Source organism: Gekko japonicus, unplaced genomic scaffold, assembly GCF_001447785.1.
Source record: "Gekko japonicus isolate JY-2015 unplaced genomic scaffold, Gekko_japonicus_V1.1 scaffold360, whole genome shotgun sequence".
Taxonomy (NCBI): Eukaryota; Metazoa; Chordata; class Lepidosauria; order Squamata; family Gekkonidae; genus Gekko; species Gekko japonicus.
The window spans coordinates 380,393-403,138 of NW_015172015.1; the positions used below are offsets into that span (position 1 = coordinate 380,393).

The following is a 22,746-nucleotide window of genomic DNA, read 5'->3' on the forward strand; positions in this document are numbered from 1 at the left end:
TACTAACATGCTACAAAAACCTCATTTTCCAAATTTGTGGCTGGTGTGAAAAGGATGGTGTGTGTGAAGAGGTTGGGGGGGCACACTTTTTGTTGTTGTTATCGTTTCCCTAAATAGTAGGATCCCTTCAGATGAAGGGAGCGGAGACATCAAAGCTTTTGTCAGAGTTTTCTCTGGGATTTCTTAACAGTGTCTGGTACTTTTTAATTACAAAGTTTACGGAGAGCCGCCTTTGTGAGTGGCTTTTGGTGGAGCCTGCACGCTGCTTGGGAAAGGAAATGTTTTAAAAGGCCTAATAAATATTATTCCCTGCTGCTAGGATGTCAGGTTGACTGTATGAAAGTCCTGATCATTACAAAGGAGGTGACTTGTGGTGCTGATTTGGGGGGGTGGTCTCTCTTCTTCCTGGGAGATGTATGCTACCAGCCACTCTGTGTATACACACACACACACCCAATTTCCCCAAATTAGGATCCCCGTCCTGTGTTTGATAAACTCATCATGTCATGTACCCATTTCAAGTCTGTAAGTCACTAAGGTTTGTTCTTCTCCCTTAATAGGGAATATACTGTTGGGTTGGATTATTCCCAGCATGCTGTCCAGCATCAGCCATTTAAAGTAGCAACAAGTCTAATGGTGCAGAAGGATGTAGGATGTTATCAGTTATAGTTAGGCTTTAGTCTTTTTTAATTTATATGCTGCCTTTCTTCCGTATGTAGCTTAGAGTAACATGTAGGATTCTCAAGAGATCACCCATCCCAACCAGTGACCAGGCCCAAATTGCTTAGCTACAGCAAGGTGCACCCCTCAAATGTGCCCTGGAACAAAGTTAAAAGTTTTCCTTGGAAAAATTAATGAAATTATCTGTTTGCTGTGAAACATGAAACATCCAACTCTGGGTACAGCACCTCTTACAAAGGGGGGGGGGTGTTTGCAGGGAAGTGGTGGAATGGAAGAAGAATACTTGAATCTCCTAATTACACCACTTTTCCTTTGTAGCCCCTTTCCCCAGCCATCTTTTCTCCAGCCAGGCTCCAAGACATGTTTGATGGGAAAAAGTGAGTGGCAGGAGGGACTGGCATATAAAAGTGCCATAGGGGAAGGGTCAAACACACATAGTCTACTAACCCTCCTCCTCCCAAAATGAGCATAGGAGTAGCCAAGCGGGATCAGACCAATGGTCCATGTAGTCCAGCATCGCGTTACCATCAGCAGTCAGTCAGATCTCACAGACAACATTCTTGACCTACTGGCTGCTTCCCACAGAATCCAGAGGGCCTGATTCAGCTAATAGCCAATGACAGGTCTGTCTTCCATAAATCTGTTTATTCCTCTTTTAGATCCATCTAAATCAGTGGCAATCACCACATCTGGTGGTAATGAGTTCTGCAAGTTGTGTGAAGTAATATGTCTGTTTTGTCTATCTTGAATCTACTGCCAGTAAGGTACATGGGGTGATCTGGAGGTCCAGTACTGTAGGGAGTTTCCATCCAGTTTCTCTACATGTAATTTTGTAGACCTCTGTCATGTCATCCCTCAGGCATTTTTTTTCTAAACTAAAGAGCCCCAGGGGCTTTAGCCTTGTCTCATAGTGTGGGTGCGCCAACACTGTGATCATCTGGGTTGCCATAATCTGAACTTTTCCTAGCTCTTAAGTATTCTTTTTGAGATTCAGTGGTCAGAACTATACACAGCAATCCAAATGGGGCTAAGACTCCATAACTGTATATGTGAAATTAGGACTCTTTTTTCCCCTGTGATGTTGCATCACTTGGCATTTAAATTTACTTTGCTATTTTATTGCCCATGCACCCAATTTTGAGAGATCCTTTTGGAACTTGTTTTTATCCCTTGTTTTTACCATCCTGAACAATTTGGTGTCATCCACAAATTTGGTACCTCACTGTTCACCCCCCTGTTTCAGGTCACTTAGGAATAAATTAAATAGATCCAGTCCTAGCACAGATACCTGCTGGACTTCACTACTCATCTCCCTCCACTGTGGAAATGGTTCATTTCCCCCCTGTCTTCTTTCTCTTTTTTAACAAGTTGCCAATCTATGAGAAGAAATATCCTCTTATTTTGTGATTAAGTTTACTCAGTAGCCTTTGATGAAACAGTAAACCAACTGCTTGTGGAAGTCTGAATGTCTGCTGGATCACTCCAATATGTATTCTGGTTGACACTCTTAAGGAATCCTAAGACGTTGGGGAGCCAGAATTTCCCTTTACAGAAGCCATGCTTATCTTCAGTTTGGCTCATTCTTTTTATGTTTACAATTCTGTCTTTTACATTTTCTACTAACTTACCTTGGACAGATGTTAAATGGCATGATGTTGGAAATCTTCCAGTGTTCTGGCACAGAGGATGGTGTTAGTGAGAAGTTACATGTTTACTAAAAGATCAATAATTTTATTTTTGAGTTGTTTAAGGATTCTTAAATATATAACATCTGGATCCAGTGATTTGTCAGTTTCTCCTGGAAAAATTTAGTTCAGGACAGTAATCTGTCCACCCTGACCTGGATAGCCCAGGCAAGCCCAATCTCGTAAGGTCTTGGAAGCTAATCAGGGCTGACCCTGGCAAGTACTTGGATGGGAGATCTCCAAGGAATACCAGGGCCGGGATGCAGATGCAGCCAACAGCAAACCACCTATCTGAAACATCCAAGCCCCACTAGGGGTTGTCAGAAGTCAACTATGACTTCCACACACACACACACACAAATATCCACCTCAAAAAAGACAGTAATCTGCCCAACATTTTCCACTTCAAATACATATGCAGAGAATTCATTAAGTTGATCTGTATCCTCCCCATCTTTCAGTAATCCTTTCACACCCTTGTCAGTATTCTGCATGGGAAATGCCACTGTTCCTTTGCCCATTGACTGCAAACACTGGGTTGGGATTGGGAACCCTGTCTTTGCTGTCAGATGTGTAGCTCCACCATGAAAAACTAAATCACGTCCTTTCTGTTGTGTCACACAAGAAGTACCACTGCCTGCAAGGTCTGTCTAGAAGGAAGCCTACATTTTATAGCTGATGGCATGTTAAGATCTATAGGCCTTGGCATGGACCAAATGCTGCCACAGGCTCATTTGCAATGTATTGTCCAGTCCACACCAATCTAAATAAGAGGTGCTTTGTCACAAGGTTAATACAAGGCATTCATTAACATTTTTTGTAATTTGGCTCTAGTATTGCCTACAAAATGTTTGAAGAGCATGCAAATTAAAGTAAAAGCTTTTAAAAAATCAGGCTCCCACTTGCATGTACTTCAAATAAATTTATACGTGCATATGCCCTTTAAAATTAATGCAGTGTGGGAATTTTGTACATTGATATCAGAAGATAAGTCTAAAATGTCTCACAAGAAGCAACCGTTAGTCAGGAGGGTCATATGAGAGAAAACTATTTCAGGACTAGAAAATTACATTAAAGTTGAAGGTCTCTGGGAAGGTCTCAGTAAAAGCAGATTATGCTCTCTGTGGAAGTTAGTTAGGCTACTCAAATATTTGACATCATCTCAGCCAGTGACACAGGCATGCCAGATCTTCACACCTCCTTTTCATTTTGATTTTCCTCCTGCTTTATATTTTAAGAGGATTTGTTGCCAGTATGGAAGCTTGGTTTCTTGAGAAGCAGTGCGTTGACAAGCAAATGCTGATAATTTTTTCTCATTTTGTGTTTATTTATTTAAAATATTTTATATACCAATTTTCCATATCATTCAACTAAAGCTAAAGAGTATCATCACTCCCCTCCCCAAATCAACAAGATTAAAACATCATGGCATAATGAAACATCACAGCAATTCAGTCAAAAAGCTATCTTAAATTGTTCTGTTTGGCAGCTTTTTCTAAAAAGTGGCAAAGGTGTTGGTCCTCACTTTCCCTGGTGCCCTCATTTGTTTAAGATGGAGGCTGGTGTGTGTGTGCACGCGCATGAGAGCATTCGCTCAGTTCCCAAGCTAGCTAGAAGAGAAGCATTCCAGTGCTTCCTGTGTTTGTTCTAACCCAGGGATTTCTGTATCTCTTTGCTGCAGGCTAACCTCTTCCCTGCTGCTGTTGTACATTTTGGATCTGAAAAGTGCAGTGGTGAGTAGCCTTCATATCTTGCTCTTACCCAGAGGTGTCAAAGTCATTTGTTACAAGGGCCGGATCTGACATAAATGTCACCTTGTTGGGCCAGGCCGTGCATGCTATAAAATGTAACATGAGGTACCAGAGATATAAACTTTATAAAGTTGATTTCAGATGTTGAATGGCGATAGTAGGTGAATGACAATAGTAGGCTTGATTGGATTAGGTGTGATATGCAGAGGGGTTGTAGGCGTGGAGATAGCAGTGTTGGTAATGGGATGGGAAATCTATGTCTCAATTCCATCCAAGAGGATTCAGTCTAGGAGGATGCAAAGAATAAGTGGACATATGTCTGACATTAGAAACCAGAACATTCAGTTGCTGACCTAAGAATAGAAGTGCTCTTACAAAGGAATTTCAAAGGAAAATTAGAAAAAGAGACTGCTGGAGGCGGGGTCTACGGCGCAATGATGGCAGATGCCTTTCCCGAGGCTCGGGGAGGGCGCTCCGCACAGCAGTGGAGGGGAGGGGTGCCACTGGATCGGCGCCTCCACGGGGGGGCAGGGAGGCCCCCCAAGCCATAGGGCTTTTGAGGGTGAGCCTCTTTTCCTGCTATCTGCAAGGGAACTGAGGCTGCCCTCCGCCCTGACGGTCCTCCCCGCTGTCTGCACGCTCTTAGCAAGGCACAAAATGTGCCGACCCAGTCAAGCGCAGGAGATCTGGCGAAGGAGCGATTACGAGCGTGGTTAAGAAACAATGAACTGTGAGTTAAAATGAGCGAACCGTAAACAGAAGCGTAAATCCCCCCCCCTCCGAAACCTTTTGAGCGATCGGAATCCTGCTGAGAGGGATGCCTCTCGGACGCATTTGCATAAGCAGAGGAGGGAGGAGAGAGAGAGAGACAATTGTAAATGGGCACTTTGAAGCAAAAATCCCCCCCAAAAAACCTGGAATCGTGCTGAGAGAGATAAGCAGAGGAGGGAGGAGGGAGAGAGAGAAAGAGACAATTGTAAATGGATACTTGGAAGCGAAAAGCTGTGGGAGATATCCATGAGTATTTAAGCGACTAAACAGCGTGTAAGCGATATATAGAACTTATAGCAAAAGCCACCAAGCTGATTCTTGAGCAACTTGTTGGTATTAACCATCAGTTTGCCAAGATAAATCAACAACTCGTGTCCCGGCAGCTGCAGTTGGCAACAATAACAGAAAAGATGGAACAGAGGGCTGTCAAAGCAAAAGAGATGGACACTAAAACTAACAGCGATCTCAAAGAGACAAGGAGGGAAAGCATGAGAGAAACAGAAAAGATTTACAAGGACTTAACTCCTTCCCGGCAGATGTTTTTAGAAAGTGCCGTCTTAAATTCGGCTGATAGAAAAGAGCTTGAACCGGACCTCAAGATCAAGAAGCCTGTGAGATGCCACTGGGCCCCGAGGATGAGACCAAGAAGGAAGAGGCTTAAGATTGGCAGTGTTATCCCTTTGGAGACGGAGGAGAATTGCAGAATTTCGAGTGAACGTCTAAGAAGCCATCAAGACTTTAGAGAGAACTAGCATAGATGTAAAGGCGGAAGGACTCTGAAAATTGCCTTTACGAAGAGAGCTGGAGGAGATGCTCTGGAAATCTTCTCATAACAAGTAATAAACTGACACATAAGCTTAGAAAAACAGGATCTCACAAAGTATATTGTTTATTAACAGGTTTTTTTCATTACTAACTGCAGTCTAACAGGGTAATGATCTCCTACTCTTGGGTTTTTAGTTTAGTGTGGGTTACTTTTGTTTCTCCTTAGTTGTAGTTCCCCTTCCCTTCTTTTCTTTGTAGTTTATGTAGTATTATAAAAAATAAAAAAATCCCCTCCGGGGGTCTTAAAAAAAGAAAAGAAAAGAAAAAGAGACTGCTGAATTACAATTGATAATGAAACTAGAGACAATGCATACTCCTGGACTGAATTGAGAGCTAGTTTTCCTGTCTCATTACCAATGTGTGCTATTATCATTTGGCATCTGAAATCACTCTAGTCTCCAAGATCTAAGGACCAATTCATGTGTTCTAATTCCTAATTAGGGGTTTTTTTGAAAGAAAATTAATCCAGATAGGAACAGAGAAATCCAATCTTTTTTTAAAACAACTTTTCAGAATAAGCCAAAATAATTTCCGCAATGTACATTGTGCTTTTCAGAAGAATCCTCCCTCCCTCCCTCCCTCCCACTCACCCACCCACCCAAGAAGTGTGCTTGCACACAAAAAGCTTATACCTGGAATAAAACGTTGCAACTTCAATTTTTTTTCTCGCTCTCTCTCTTTCTTCCTCCTCCTGAAAAGAGGAGGAGCAGCCCCAGAGAAGGAAGCAGAAGCGTGTGAGTGTGTGTGTGAGAGAGAAATAGAGAAAGAGAGATTGTTTTTGTAGCTCTCCAGCATGAAGCAGCCACAAAGCTCTCTCTATCTCTATCTCTCTGTGTGAGTGAGACAGTGAGAGTGAGGGAGGGGGGATGGAGGCAAGAGGCAGGAAACAAAGAGCCACTGCCCTGGAAAAGGATGCAGGAGAAGGAGGTTGCTTGGGAGCCGGTTTTGAGCCCTATGCGGGCTGAATTCGGCCCGTGGGCCACATGTTTGACACCTGCTCTTACGTATAAGGCTGCACAGTGGCTGCAGTTGCATATAGAAAAACTCTCCCTGGCTTCAGACAGTGCCAACGATGGTTGACTCCAGATGGGCATGTTAGGTATAGTGGAGAAAATGTGGACTATTGATTGGGGCTTTTAGACTAGGCCACAAAACCTTCTAGCTTGACATCAGCCCAGAGTGGGAGTCTCTGCAATGTGGTAATGATTGCTAAGGGAGTGGTTGCTCTCTTCCATTCATTGGTGGACCAGCTTCATGTTGGAAAATATCTGGAGATTTGGGGGGTGGAGCTTAAGGAAGGTGGGGCTGGTGAGGGGAAGGACTTCGATGGGATACAGCTCCATATCACCTGGAGATCAGTTTTAGTCTCAGGGGAACTCCAGCCACCATCTGGAGACTGGCAGCCCTATTGGTGGTGGTTGTCTAAATAGCTATGTTTCCGTTTCTGTTGAGGTGAATAGATTGTTTTCTGTACAGAACAATATACAAAACTGAATGCAGTTATATGATCAGGTCACTACACAGGAAAATGTTCCTTTTCAAATGGGGGCAAAGCCTGCTTTCACACAAAGAAGCATGCTTCACATGGATTGTGCCTTGCTCAGTTCCACTGCTGCTGAGATTTTGTCTGGTGTATTCCTGCTCACATATTGTATGTTAGCTTAACATCCTAAGAAATGTTAAGCATACAAAGTAGACAAGATGGTGTCTTTAACTAGACCAGCTTCAGTTGGTATATTTACTTATTTATTTAAAACACATGTATCCTCTTTTCCTCTTGGTTTGAGGTGGCTTACAATAATTGTTAAAAACATCCCCAGCTAAAACCAAAGGTCAAATAGCAAGCCCCAAATCCTCCCTTTCTCCCCCTTAAAATATGCCTACCATTTAAACCCCTTCAGAAGCCCTGGCAAACGGGCATGCCTTGCAGGGGAGCCCCCCCCCCCCCTTTCAGGGAACCCATTCCACAGAGCCAAAGGCACAGTGGAAAAGGCTGGGCTCTGGTCAATGCCAAACGGGCCACCCTAAGTGGTGGGATAGCCTGCAGATGGCTGCAGTTCGCACACAGGCTCATATGGAAGGAGACAGTCCTTGAAATATGTGAAGGGCTTTAAAGATCATAACCAGCACCTGTAACTGAATTTGGAAACAGACTGGCAAGTAGTGCAGCTGTTTCAGATTGAGCAACATATGTTTTCAGAGGCTAGCCCCTGACAACAGTCAGGTGCCACATTCTGGACCAGTTGTAGTGTCTGGGTTGTCTTCAAGGGTAGCCATGTGTAGAGGGTGTTGCAGTAATTCATCCATGAGGTTACAGAAGCATGGAGCATGGACCATGGCCAGATCAGTTGAGTCTAGATAATGAGAGAGCTGGCGAGTCAGATGCAGCTGATAGAAGGTGCTCTTGGCCACCATGCCAGCCTGCTTTTCAAACAGCAAGGCAGAGTCCATGAGCACCCCTGAGCTCTTTAACCTGCTCTGAAAAAGCCACTGTCACTCCGTCTAGGACAAGTGGATACAGTCCTTCTAGAATATCAGTCTTCTTTACCAGCAGTACCTCTGTCTTGTCTGGATTCAGCTTCAGTTTGTTCTACCTTAGCCACCTGACCACAGCCTCAAAGAATCAGTTCAGAACTAAGACGGATCCATCTGGGGACTTGGACAATGAAACATAGAGCTGGGAGTTATCTACATATTGATAACATTCAACCCCCAAAGTTCAGGACATTCTCCGGTGGTTCACATTGGGGCAGTCTGAATCTATGGGAAGTAACTCCTCCCTGGAAGCAGGCAGGGTCATGGACCATTTTGATCCTCTAGGAGAGGAACTTCTCTCCCCAGCATCCAGTCTTGCCCCTGCCTGCAGGGCAGTTGGATGACACTGGCTGAGCTCTGTTTAGAACTCAGCAATCCCATGGACCAGCAGTCATTTAGTGGGAAATTGTCATGGAGTGGTGGCGCAGGTGGGCCTTTCAGAGCATGTGCGACAGCAGGGGTTGGCCCTCAGCCTAGACCTTCCTTCCTTTTTCTCTCCTGCCTCAGCCCATGACTCATGGGCTGAGACGCTCTGGTGGAGACGCTCTGTGTCTGATCAAACAGAAAAGAGTGAAACCACAGAAGGGCTATGCCCTTAATACCAACTCCATTTTCAAGCCAAGGGATAAGCATGAAGTGGTCATCTGTATCAAAGGCCCCTGAGAGGTCCAAAGTAAGAATATGTGGAAACAATATAAGAACATGCAAACTTTGGAACTGCACACATCATGAGAGAAAAATTAACATTTCAAATTAATATTACGTAAAAACAAAGTGGCACTTTATTTGTATTCTGTATCTACTTTCCGTTGGGACCAAGACTTATACCAAGTACTGTTAATGTCAATGTGTGAATGCTTTACAATTGCCTTCAGCATGGATCACCTAAGAACATGTATTTGTGTGATGCCTACTGTCATGATCTGTGCAGGACTGGGAGCAAGGCCTAGTGCAGCCTGGTCCCAGGAGAGACCAGTGTGGGAGTAGAAAGCAGCCTACAATCCCCATGATGCATAGCGAGAGTTGTAGCCAATCAGTTTCCAGAGATTGTGTGAGGAGATTCTGACAAGCTGTTTGAACTGAAAAACTGTGTTATTTTGCTCTTCTGCAGTCTTCCCTCTCACAGAGTTAAATTGAGGGGAATAGTCTGGTCTGAGGAGAAAGATCCCTCACTTGGCTCAGAGTGAGTGCAGGCAGGGTGCCTGGTATAAGAGGGCTGTGGCACTGCCCCCTGAATAGAAGGCCATACAACCAGGCTCTGACGTCACCACAATGGCGAGGAGATTAGTCATAACAATCTCCCTGTGCTTATGTGGGGCTAAGCAGAGGGCTGCTGTTTTGTGTAATGATTTCAGGTAAATGGTTGTGTTCCTTTAAATGTGTTGTTGAATTTTGCAGAGTTAGAGAGTTTACAGTTAAGAGTGTAAGAATGTTTTGTTGAATATAGCTGATTAATAGGAGAATTTGGCAGTAGTTTGAATTTAGTTGACTGACTGCTGAAGACTTCAGTTACAGGAGATTACTGTTGGCTGTAGGCGAGAGCCTTTTTTTGCATTTTAATGGCCCATCTTCCCTCTTTTTGTCTCTGTTCTGACTGAGAAAAGGGGTGGTGGGAGAAGCCATTCTCCCATTTCAGAGAAGCCATTCGGCCATGTGGATGTAGAGGTTTTGTCTGCTAAGAATCCCAACAGTTTCTGTCCTTCAGATCTGGATTAAATATGCCTTTTTGCTGAAAACGACCATCTCTTTCTTTCTCCCGGACTGGTTTTCTCATCACAAAAACGAGGGAGGATTTCTGGAGTTGGTTTTGGGGTTTGTTTTTTTGTTTTGTTTTTCCCACAGTGGCCTGGGGTTGTTGTTGGAGGTTTTTTGGGTTTTTTTACACAGTGTATTTTAACAGAAGAAAGAGGTATTTTAACAGAAGCTTCCCTTCCTCCCCCTTCCCCCCCATCTTTGCAATAGAGAGACGCTATGGAAATAGTTTTATGTATGTGTTCTCTCTCTCTCTCTCTCTCTCTCTCTCTCTCTCTAGCAGTTAAAAATTTATTTCATGGATTATGTGAAGAAAATGCTTTTTCTTGTGCCGTGGTTAAACTTTCCAGTTTGACTAGGAGAAGCAGTTATACAGGAAAAACTCTGCCCCTTGTGAATTTGCAACCCATCTGTTAGAGGGTCCCAACCCACTTTTAGTTAAAACTTGACCCATGGCATGAGAACCACTGTCCTAGCTCTTGGTGGCTTCTTATTGTGGATTTTTGATCTGCACAGGAGGGCCACCCATCACTCTTAGCTCTTTGGTAACAAGGAAGCAATCCTAAACAGGTCCACTCAGAAGTAAATCCCATGTTATTTGATGAGGCTTACCCCTAGGAAGGAGATTTAGGATTACAGCCTCAGTACCAAAGCAGACCTAATATTCATTTAAGAGTTGTTAAAACAATCAGGCTATAGATCCAGCTGTCTCACTGGTTGTTTAGCAATGCTAAATGTGAAAATGTCTTACCTAAGTATGAGTTTGTACATATTAACAGTTGGTAGCAGTCAATGCATTCCTAAACAACTATTGTAAAAGAGAAAATGGGCAAAGACTGTCACAAACATCACAGAGGAAACTGAAAACTTTACAGAAGTGATGTGGTTGCCTTTCACATATATTTGCCCCTGAACTCAATACCATCATACAACAGACATCCACCACTTTCCCCTATTATATGCTTGTAAATTATACGAAACATGCACTCAAATATGCAAGGGAAACTGAACTCAGTAACACTGTAAGCTAGTGTGAAGTGTCTGGAATACTGCAGTGAAAGAATCAAGAGAATATCTTGTTGGGTACACGAGAAACTGCAAGTTAAAACACTTGTGACAGTAGCTGGAAACTGCAGAGCTCAGGGAATGTTATGCCTACAGCTGGTGACGTCATGACGTAAGTGATCAGGCCTTCCATCTTTAGAGGGTGGTGGCTGTGGGCCTTGAAGTAGTAACCAGTTAAGTGAACAAGGTAGTCGTGTTAGATTTGTTTATTTTGCCTTTAAACAGTTATATATTCTAAAGCACCTTGTCTTGTTTCTCGAGCCCCAGTACTGTGTTAATAAACCATTTGTTTAATTGTTCTCTGCCTGGTCATCACACCTTTTAAACACAGCAGAACTGACCACTATAGTGGAGTGAGCTTTAAGAGGGTTTTGTCTGCAGGAGAGATCAGAGTAAGATTCTGTGGCAGGCTGGAGAGGACATCTAGAAATCTTTTGTACCAGCATAGTGTATTAGTAAAAGGCCAATGTTATAAAATGCTCAATGGATAAATGATTAAAGAAACTTATACACACATAGGACGAGGCACCATAACTGCTTGTCTGGCAGTTCTGTTTTTGATACTGTCATAATCTTCATTTCATCAGACCGCAGTTTACTTCAGGAGTTTAACCAAGATCAATTCTATTCCTGTTAGATGCAAGAAATAGACCAGAAACTATCTAGTCTTGGCCTAGCAAAGGATGATATACTGAGAATTGGGAAAAGCAAATCTCTGCTAACTATCAAGAAACACATAAAAGACCTAGATTATTTCAGCTGAGTTAGAGGAGCTTGGAGAGTATACTCCACCCAATTCTTTGGCACCCTCCCATCCCCAACCCCCCAGCCTACAGGGCCTCTGAGAGGGGAGGCCAGCAGGGCGATTTGGCCCAGGCCTCACATTGGGGGGGGGGGGGAGCTCAGATTTACACTTTTGATGTTAACTCTTAATTTGGCTATAGTTACAGACACAGAAATACTAGCCTTCACAACCTCCCGTGTGAACTGGCCCGGGCCTCTCTTTACCTCTGTGAGGGCCTGTATACCAAATATCTAACGGTTCCTCACTACTGTAGAGCATTTATGCTCTCACGTCTGAATGCTGCCCCTTCAGCAGTTGTACATGGGAGATACTGCAGTTTGGGGCTTTGCCAATACTTACTCCCTGTCCCATATATTAGAATGCCCTCATTATAATTTTTATCGTAAGTTATGGATTGCCCCCATTTTAACTAAATTACCTTCTACTGTATTAAAAGATAACATAGTCCCCTATCTGTTGGTGGATAGACACCCAAGAACTATGCTCGCTATGGCCAAGTATCTCTCCACCATATTTTTCTGAAAGAAATAGATTTCTTATCCGTTGCTCAAGATCATTGGATGAAAGGAGCTTGAAAGAAAGGAAAGGAATGATCACACGATGGAATAGGGTTTGAGACAGACTAATGGGGTGTTCTAAAATCCACACTATCAGAAGTTTAGATTAGTGTTTCTCAGTTTTGGAGGGACTGAGAGGGCTTAGTTTGTCTTGGGGGGGTCATTAGTCTTGTAAAGAACAGAGGAGCATCTCCAGGCTTCATGACTTTGAAGCACTGTGATGCAGATACAGCAGGAGGATTTTTACTGCATTTACAAAGCATAAACTTAGATTTATGAGTATGTATGTTTTACAGATCACTATCTCAGATTGGATCTAATGGAATCTGTAGTCTCCCCATCAGAAGCTGACCTCTTAGTGGCTAGGTAAGTAGACATTGTGAGTAATACTTTTTGAAGCAGGGAAGGGATTATTGCCTCACTGACTGAAGAATCTGCCAGAAGTTGACAAAGCTTGCTTGTGTATGCGATCTCACAGCTTTGTAAATCCCCTCTGAATAGAGAGAAGCCCCCATATTGCCAAAATCCAGAAGGGACTAGAAAGTGTTGTTCTGAAATACGGTGTCTAGAACTTTGGGTTTTTCAACAGATGTGCAGCAGATGAAGACCAACATAAACATCTAACATTTACATTTTCCTGCCAGGTATTTGTCCAGATCAGTAGCTCATACTTCTCTATCAAGTTCAGAGTCTGTTTCTGGTCCCCCACCTGAACCAGATGAAGCTGATGAATGTGTAGTTACAGAGCACACAACAGCAGCAGCCCTTGAAGTGACACAGCCACCAGCAAGGAGAACTGCATCTGGAAAAGTGCCAAAGTGGCTGAAACTGCCAGGTATCAGCTGAAGTGTCAGATGCTTGCCTAGCAAGGACTTCCCTAGGAAAGAGGGATCCTGTCCTGCAGTCTTGTGCTGTACATATGTTTTTTTGAACGAAACATAGTTATTTCAAAGAAATTAAAAGTACAGAAACAGCAGTCACTATATGGTTGACCCAGTGGGATCAGATAAGAATTGTTTTCCATTCAGAGTTTGTGGGCTGGCTTTCATTCCTTTCTCTGAGGAACTGGAAGTAGCCAAAGTGGAGGTTAAATGTTGGAAAGGGAGAATGAGTGCTAGAAAATCAAAGGGGGAGGGGGAATTCCTTGCAGAATGGGTTTTGCTTTGGCATCATATCTGAATATCATTATTTGGTGTGGGGGAGGAATTCATTATAACTGATTGGCTGGGGGCATTTGCTTTCCCTTGAATTGTATTTTTCCCCCTTTTTCGGTATCTTTCTCTAGAATGGTACATATGTGTCACTCTGTGCAGAGACTACAGCTGTGATCTCACCCATTGCTACCCAGCAATAGTCTAGAATACTGTATGGATTTCAGTTTGAGAGTACATAGTGTTGAGGAGACTCATGGAAGCTCGGCAGCATGAAAGTCCCAATGTGACAGAGGATGTTAAGAGTCTATACTTGTGTTTCAGGTGGGAAGAAATGAAGGACTTATGATACCTTTCTTCAAAGAGATGCCTTGCCTAGCTGGTTCCCTTACACCATCTTATTCCTATGAGCTGCATCAAAGAACATGCATAAAGATGTGACTGAACAAATTGATTTTTCAGAATAAAATTGCAATACTTCATTCCCTGTTGCCAATTCTTCTGTGTTAAGGATGAGTGAAAGAAACCTTGTCTGCAACACCATGTGCTAGTTGTAGATTTGGGCAGCTGGAGTAGAGTGGTGAGAAGAGATTCTGGGCTTGCTGTGTTTTCCAATAACATGAAATGGACAAGTACAAAGGCAGTGAAAATAGTTTGATGCCTTTGTTGTGTATTTGATTAAAGCTTCATGGCCATGGTGTTGGTTATATGGGTGCTTAAATCTGCTGGATGACCTGGCCAAAGCTCATGAGATCATGATGTGAAACAAATTCAGTTGACATACAATTTCCATACTGGAAGTTTGCTTCTGATAGTCCATTGGCTTTATGCCTTGTGGACCCTGGATGCTCTCATTTTTCAGCGTAAGACATTGCTGTTGTCTAATTAATTTGTTGTTGTTTGTTAATGTGCAGGGAACTTAAAATATAAAAAATTATCTAAAAGCCCACAAAATAGAGGTGGGGGAGGTGTAGACAGGGATAGGTTGACTTTTTCAGACTGCACTGGTTCTCTTGGGGTGTCTTGTCTCATAAAACCTGCAACACTGCAGTATCGTACAAACAGTATAGAAAACAGCAGCCAAAATTATGCAAGATCAGTGCTGCCCTTTCCTCATATCCCTGCCTTTTGTTTTTTGCTGCATTGGCTTTATAATCTATGTTCTTGAAATTGCAGTAAATATATGTTCCTCCCATCCTTCCAGCTCTTTGTCAGACAACTACCAACTGATTTGGGAGCTATACCAGTCCTGGATGTAATTGGAGATGTCCTGGGACACTTGCCCCACTATAGTCTCCCAGCTTAAGTTCATTTTTTAAAGTTTCTTGTTCTCAGATTCGTTTGCTATTCAAACGAATTAATGTTTCTTCTATATTGCTGTCTACTTGGTCCTTTTCTTTTTTGCTTTCAAGTTCCCAAACTCTTTTCCAGCTTTAGGAGGGTTATGCCCGTGGTTTGCTTTCTTTTTGTGTGTGCGCTAAACCAGCTTCCATGATCATGGTCCTAGCCTCAACATTACCCTGCCCCCAGCAACAGCTGCATTACTTTTTGCTACAGTGTCTCTGGCCCTTGCACTCATGTCTTTAGACCATATTCTCCCAAGTATCCTATCCAAGCCTAGAAGGTAGGGCCGGCTCCAGGTTTCTGTGAGCCATGGGACCTTTACACCTGCAAGTAGACCTCCCCTTTCCAACAAACCCAGCCAACAAACTGCTGCTTTTCTTTCTGTCACTGTCCCTGAGAGAGTGAGCAGGCTGTCAGCTGCTGCTACTGCTCCTCCTCATTGCCAATGCCATCTGCTCACATGAACATAGAAAGCTGTCTTAGACCAATGGTCTGACTCAGTATATTGAAGTCAGTATTTCCTACTGTGACCAGAAGCAGCTCTCCAGGGTCTCGGAAAGAGGCCCTTCATATCACCTACTATCTAATCCTTTTTAAACAGATGTGCCAGGGATTGAACCTGGGACCTTGTGCATGCCAGGTAGATGTTCTACCACGGGGCCACAGCCCCTCCCCTCCCTGTCTGATCTCTGTCCTTGATGGTGATGGCAATTTTTATTATTATTTTTTTATTTTATTGATTTTTATCCTACCCATCCAGCGGGATGAAGTAGAGGAGCTGCGGCTGTCGTTGCCACTTGCTACTATCCTTCGATATGGATTGGGCAGAGTGAGTGAATGGGCAGATGTCAGGAGCACATCGTCACCACCATGGGAGAATGCCCCCCATCAAATTCCAACTCTACCAGCCCCTGATATCAGGTCTCCTGGAAGGTCCTGGAAAGTCATTAGTTTTCTCCTGTACCAACAAGGAAACAGCCTCACGTCCAAATCCGCTGTTGGAGAAACTGGGAGGGAGAAGCACACTAGATAGCTCGCTGGAATTGTATGTTTAGAGATACGTGTATATCTAATATTTGAACTGCTGACATTGGCTTTTGACAAATAAAATCATCATGCTTTGTTGTTCTTTCATTACAATTATATAAAGTGTATTACCAAACACAGGATAATACATTCATCTAACTGAGGATCTTTACAGTGATTGTTCCAGTATACCAAAAAAGAGACCTACCTGTACAGGTATTAATCAATTTCTGGTTCTGTTCCAAAGTAATACCTGTAGCTTTAGTTTGTTTCTGCTACCGAGAGTGCTTTCTTCAGTTATTTGATGAATGGACCATTAGTTTTGAATGTTTTGCAGCCACAGGCTTTTGCAGTTAGTAACATTTTTATGAGTGTCTGGGGCCAGCACCTGTGGCAAAGTTGGGGACTTCCCTGACTCTGCAGGAGCCAAACAAGACCCACCCACCTCCCTCATACTTCGGGCAGCCACTGTTGATTCAGCTAGAACTCCCAGGATAGGACTCTGGGCAGCAGGTAGCCACAGCAATTGGACATCAGCCTTGCCACCTCCCTCTTGGGCCCCAGAGCTGCCAGCGGGTCCAATGTGGAACCCTGGGTTGTCTGGAAGTTGCTGCCAGTCCCAGTATGGCCCCCAGGCTTTCTCTGGGCTGGGCTGCCACCAGGCCCCACACAGAGTCCTGGGCTGCAGGGCTGCTGCTGCTGGGCCCAGTGCAGCTTTTGGCCTCTCTGGCAGCCACCATCAGGCCCGACACAGCCCTCGGGCTGCACAGGCGCTGCTGGGCCTGGTGTGACTCCTAGGCTGCACTGCTGACAGCAGCATGCTTCTCGACTTTGGCAACAGCATGCGCAGCACAGCTCCCAGGCCATACCACCGGTGGCATGCCTAGCATGGTTCCTGGGCTGTGTGGCCACCACCAGGCTCAGTGCAGCTCCCAGGTTGCACAGCCACCACTGCTGGACCCAGCATGGAGTCCCGGGCTACACAGCTGCCGCCACTGGATCCAGTGCAGAGGCTTGGTGCCACCACCATTGACTGCTGGAGGTAAGTGCTTTACTTTTAGAGGAATTTAAATCCCTTTTTAAATTTAAGATTATTTTATAAACTTGGGGAGTTACCCAAGTTTGCAGAAAAATCTCTTTAGCCTTCATGTGGCCCCGGCCTGCAGATTTAGCTGTCTGCAGATGGTGGCCACAGGTGGCCATTAGAATATGATAATCTACCAGAATCATACATTCCCAGTATTCTGTTTTTTTTTTAATTGGATAGCCAGTTACTTTTATGTATATCTTCCTTTACAACATCAAAATCTATATGTTGTTATCAGTAATCTTTTGTTCTTGTTCCAGTTTTTCAAACTTCTCAAATCTTTGATTGACATTCTTCTCTTCAAGTATCTATCAGGAAATCAAATCTGCAAATATTGATAGGGAAATACTGACACCCCCATCAAGATTTTGCTTTGCCTTATTTTGTACTGGTCAAAGAACTTCATCTGTAGTCTTTGGCATTAGAATCTTGTCTTCATTTGATCCTCAGAGCTGCTGCACATGTTACAGAAAAAGCAGGGTGCATCATCTTCTCACCAATCTAGCAAAATAAGTAGCACTAACGTGGATACGTGCAGGTGCTCTAACCTGCAGCATGCATATAATAACCTCACCAAGCCAAATGAATGCACTGCCATCCTTATCCTTGTTAAATACAAAATTTAGCTTCTAAATTTTTTAAAAAGTTGCTGATCACTGCCTTAAGGGCTTCCTTGGGAAGAACAAAGATGTGTCCTGACAACAGCACAGCACTAACACTGTTGTTCTAAAATGATTACAGAGGGAGAGGCGGTAACAGCACCTTAGTTAATACTTCTTCCTACTAGGGTACCGCTGCCACCAATATCCTTTTGGGGTCTTCCTGCCAGGAGGGACAGACTCCTGACACCCCTTTTCAAACTGAGGCTCTGCCTCTGGTCTCCTGCTACCCAGCTCCTGCTTAACACAGGGACCAGATTCCTTCTTTGGGGGGCCCCTGAAGGATTGGCAACAGGTGCTGCCGACTGCTTGCCTTCCCCCTTCCTGGGACTCCCCTCTTACAGTAGTGTGGTCTAAGGCAGTTGAGCGAACTATGTGGTCCAGAGAACACTACCAGCTTCAAGTAAAATATTTATTAAAAAGAGAAAACGGTTACAAGCATACTTTTAGCACAGCACCATATCAGCAACCAGAAGGGCAAATAAAAGTTGGTCATAATCGCATCCCGTCCCTGGTTCTAAAATGTACTCTAGTTAGATGTTGAAGTAGAGTAGGCAATTTCAATCTTCGAAGGCTACAAAAGGTTCTAAGGATGTTTCCTTACCTAGGTTCTCTGCAGCCAGCAGGCCAGGCCACATGGCTGATGGCTCCTGGCCTGCAGAACAGAGCTAAGCAGTCTGTCCTCTTCCAAAGATCAGCATCAAGAGCCAAAAGATCCTCCCTCCTGGGAGCAAGTACTTTTATTAAACCTCTGACTCCACCCATTCTACATCACACTCTCCACCCCCTTTGACCTGGTCTGCTCAGGTCACCCAAGTGGATGCTGGGCCACCCAGGTGCATCCCGGGAGCCTTCCTCGCAGGCATTCTGGGAAATCTCCATGAGTCACCTGGAGATTCCTAACCAAATCCTTCCGTTCCTTTGCAAGAGTAGCTATTTACATAACTATGGCAGGTAACTGACCTACCTTCCTGCTCTTCCAGAGAGAGGAGAGAAAAAAACCCCAGGAACACTTTAAAAACTCAGAAGGGGGTGGGTGGGTTTCTCCACACTTTCATTAACCTGGTGGTAAAAGGCCTGGCTCTTCTATACATGGCTGGATGCGCAAGTGCTCTAGACATCACTGATGCACATTATCATTCCTGTGCCTTTATCCTGTTTTGTGGTACAGTGATCCTGATTAGATCAGTGGTATTTAACCTTTCCAGACTCAAGGACCCCCCCCCCTTAAGATGCAGGTGGCAGCATCACACTCACTGAGCTGCAAACAAGCAAGTGGTCACATTTATGTATTTGCTGTGCTTACAGTCTGTCTTTCTCACTGTGACTCAAAGCAGATTACACAGTGTGATGAAGGGACATCCAATAAGCGGGGTACAGGGACTAGGGCTACAGAAATCTGAATAAGTATAGTATATTAGACATGATGCAGAGTGCAGATATAATGCAGAAACGCAGTATTACATCAGCAGATAACACAGCAACAACAGTGCAATACATGCAGGCAACACATCCTAAAACAGAGTGGTATAGTCTGTAGTCCCTTTCCACTACTAAGTGCCGTCTTGAATCATTCTGTTATAGTATGGCTTTATTGCCTTTCTAGAAAAGCCCTCTTGAACAAGAGGCAGAGGAGTGACTTCATTGTGGAGAGGAATGTGCAGTATGCACACAACATTGGAAAACTAACTGTTGGAGGGGCAGGACAAGCCGGAGGAAGAGAGAGAGCAAGCAACAGAGAGCTTTGGTAGGAAGTGGTCTCTTTCTTGTTTATGCTAGAAAGAATGTTCTCTATTGATGGATGACCTTGCTTCACTGCCCTACTGGTTTCAATGTATGCAAGGAGTGGTAGATAGCATAGTATACTTTCTTTTTTGTATGCACACATTATCATCAGGTCCTTCCAAAAAGGAGCAGAAAAAAATGGATCTGTAGGAGCCCCTGACTCAAAGTGGGACTCTGAGACCTGCGGGTTAAAGACCTTGGAAGCACTTCTGACTTATGGCAACCCTATGAATGAATCACTTCCAAAAGCCTTGCTCAGGTCTTGCAAACTGAGGGCTGTGGCATCCTTTATTGAGTCAATCCACCTCTTGTTGGGTCTTCCTCTTTTCCTGCTGCCTTCTGCTTTCCCTAGCATTTGTCTTTTACATTGACTGTTGTCTTCTCATAATGTGACCAAAGTGCAATAGCCTTGGTTTAGTCAAACGATGGAGTTAGATTATCAAAATTGTTTTAGTAATGTGTATCCATCTACCAATGGGAGCCATGCTATTATGTTTTTTTTAATGTACATGACTTTTGCAGATGATAAAGCAGGGAGGCCAAAGTTCTCCTCTTGTATTCTGTGCCCGCCTGCCATTCACGTTCTTTATCAGTTAACAGTAACCTACTCCCTATTCAGAGAGCTTGACATGGCCCATTTTCCTCCTGCCTCCACTTTTTGAACAAAGAAAACAGAGCATTGTACCATCTGAATGAACTTCAAAGTGGCTGGAAGGGGCACCAAGGGTTCCTGGCACTTGTCATTGTCTCCCAGACTGGCCAACATTTCCCTTCAGGTCTAATTACTTCCAAATGCGCCCAGCTGCTTTGAAGAAATTCACAGAAGTTGTGGGAGGGAAAAGGTAGAGGAAAGCTGCTGAGCAAAGCAAGCAGAAAGCAGTTAAAACACTAAGAGAATAGATCTTTAATGTCACCCACAAACAAACTTCCTAAGGAGAGTATAAGACAACAGCTGCTGAAGCTGGTATCACTGTACACGTGATGCTGCCATCTGGTAGTGGGAGGGGGTGATTGCTACGAGAGTAAGGGTAGAATCTAGACCGTGTCAGTTCTAATCTTACAATCCTCATTTAGCAGAATGAGATCTGGATAATTCTTTGATGAGTCTATGGGGTGTTAACACAGAGATTATTTGCCCTGGTTTGGATGCTGTTGAAAATCACTTTCCTGCTTCCTCACAGCATGATGGTGGCTCTTTATGCACCTCTTGGGTTTTCTTCTGCATTCTTTTTTAAACCTGCTATATGCCCACCTTTTTTGAAAGCATAACAAAGTAACTGCCATTATAATACTATAACAATCTGTTGCAACAATGGTCTAGTGCCCAGCTTTCATTTCAGCTATCAGTAACTCTCTAGCCCTTTTCATTGTGAAGTTAGAATGGGAAATGTACAGCTTCCACTTTTCTGTCATAGCTGCAATCAGAGGGGCTTACCTTATTTAAAAAATGACAGTTGTGAACTAGTACATTGTTGCAATAGATCATTATAATGCTATGGTGAGTTGATCTAGTATTACCCAGTTAAGACCTGTGTGAGGATGGCAGCTACAGAAGGCTGGGGAAGAGAAAATGTGGGGGAACTGACCATTTGAAAGCCCCATTGCTGTTGCGCTGAATTGGCAGCTACAGTTAAGAATGGGGAAACCAAAGGAAATCTTCTGTAGAAAACCTCCATGTCTCTGTCTAGGAGCTTGGCAAATGTCTTCTTACATTTGCAATGGTTTCCTTTGGACCTATTAGCATTGACACCGAAGCTGCTTTTTGGTTTTTCCTGTGATCTGTCTTTTATTTATACTGTAAAATTAGGCGCATAAGCAGCCACTGAAATGGTATATGCACACTGCTATTAGGAAGGATTATATACACGAATCTTTCATTGAAAGGGATTTGAGTTTAAACAACGCAGAATTTTGTTTTATGGCTTTATGTTTTATTTCAAGGGCTGGAGGGAAGCTGGACAGGGGTGGGTTCCCATGGTCTTTGTGGCAGCATGGGCCCCACACTAAAAATTCCAAACTCTGTCTTGTCTCAGGGTTTTGAACATACTGTTACATTTCAAAGACTGAGGAATGACTTTGGTTTTAAGCACAATGTTTGTTTGAAGCCATTCCTTTAAAAATGAACACAGATCATAGCAGTGCTACAGTTTGTGCACTGTGGTCACACCTACCCTATTCCCAATTTTAAATGGTCAGCTAATTCTTTAGTAGTGTTTTCCTAGAGGTAGCTGTTCTGCTGGATTAACATGTACCCTGCCCTGTGACAGATGCTGGACTTGCCCGGCTTCACCTGGTGTGTCTGTCTTCTCCCAAGCCACATGTCAGCCTTGGTTCAAGAGCTTTTGTTCTCTTCTTTATCCCATTAATTCTCATCCTCACACACAGTGAGTAAATCATTCTTTTTTAAAGTTGCAAGTGACATCCATTTTTAATAGCTTGCCTTTTTCCTGACCAACAGTTGCTTCAGCGCCTTTACACCTGCATTTGCCATGGCTTCTATTGGTTCTTCCAGCGGAAAAGGTGAATTATGCTTTAGGTAGACTACTTTGAATTTCAGTAGAGGATAATGGGACCTGTGTTGCAATGAGGAAGCTCAACTCTGCCTTTCTTCCAGGCTAGGGATATTAATAGATCTTGTTAACAGTTTCTGTTTAACCACAGATGGGGGTAAAGAGAACGCCTGCTGGGTTTAGTGAGACTGCAGCAGACTCACAGGATCACTGCTAGATTATTTGAATGAAAATCCTAATTGTTTTCAAATGAAAGTTTAGCCTGACTAACTTGTATGCAATATGGCTGGCATGCTGTGCCAGGATGAGATTGCTGGTAAACAGGTAAACAGCAATCTACCTCTCAGCAACCTGCCTTCAAGCTGCTAATTACCTCATTCGCCGTGTTCTTATCTGACCAAACTCATTTCCTCTGCACCAAAACTCAGCGTGGCTTGTTCACTCACAAGCAAACTACACAATATGATTTCTAACAAGGTGGATCTGGGTTCCTGACTTACGAGAATGGCATTTCAAGTTTGTAGGGGCCTGACTCAGAACTGTGGTGTTAAGGGTGGGTGGGTGACTTCTGCCCCCATGCCCTTTTCCTGAGCTGAAACACAGCACTGGGGGGGAGAGGGGGGGACCCCTCCTCCCTCCTCTCCACCATCCCAAGCCAAATCAGGCCCCTGCAGGCCCTTCAAATGCCCTTCTCTGAAGCTGCTGTGGGGAAAGTGAGCCAGGTCTGGGGAATCAGGACTTAACTCAGAAATCATAT

At 43.8% G+C, this 22,746-nt stretch overlaps 1 protein-coding gene across 2 annotated transcripts in view; it reads left to right on the forward strand.

Moving 5' to 3' along the window:
- ASPSCR1 (alveolar soft part sarcoma chromosome region, candidate 1) overlaps positions 1-14,038 on the forward strand; it is a 123,943-nt gene extending 109,905 nt beyond the window's left edge. The window contains exons 14-17 of one of the 2 annotated variants that reach the window (XM_015420360.1): positions 4,048-4,099; positions 12,724-12,793; positions 13,072-13,262; positions 13,903-14,038. In XM_015420360.1, coding sequence (XP_015275846.1) covers positions 4,048-4,099; positions 12,724-12,793; positions 13,072-13,262; positions 13,903-13,916 — 327 coding nt within the window. In that variant the 3' untranslated portion in view covers positions 13,917-14,038. The remainder of the gene's footprint in view (positions 1-4,047; positions 4,100-12,723; positions 12,794-13,071; positions 13,263-13,902) is intronic. The other variant, XM_015420359.1, reaches the window with a different exon arrangement.
- Positions 14,039-22,746: the final 8,708 nt, after the last annotated feature.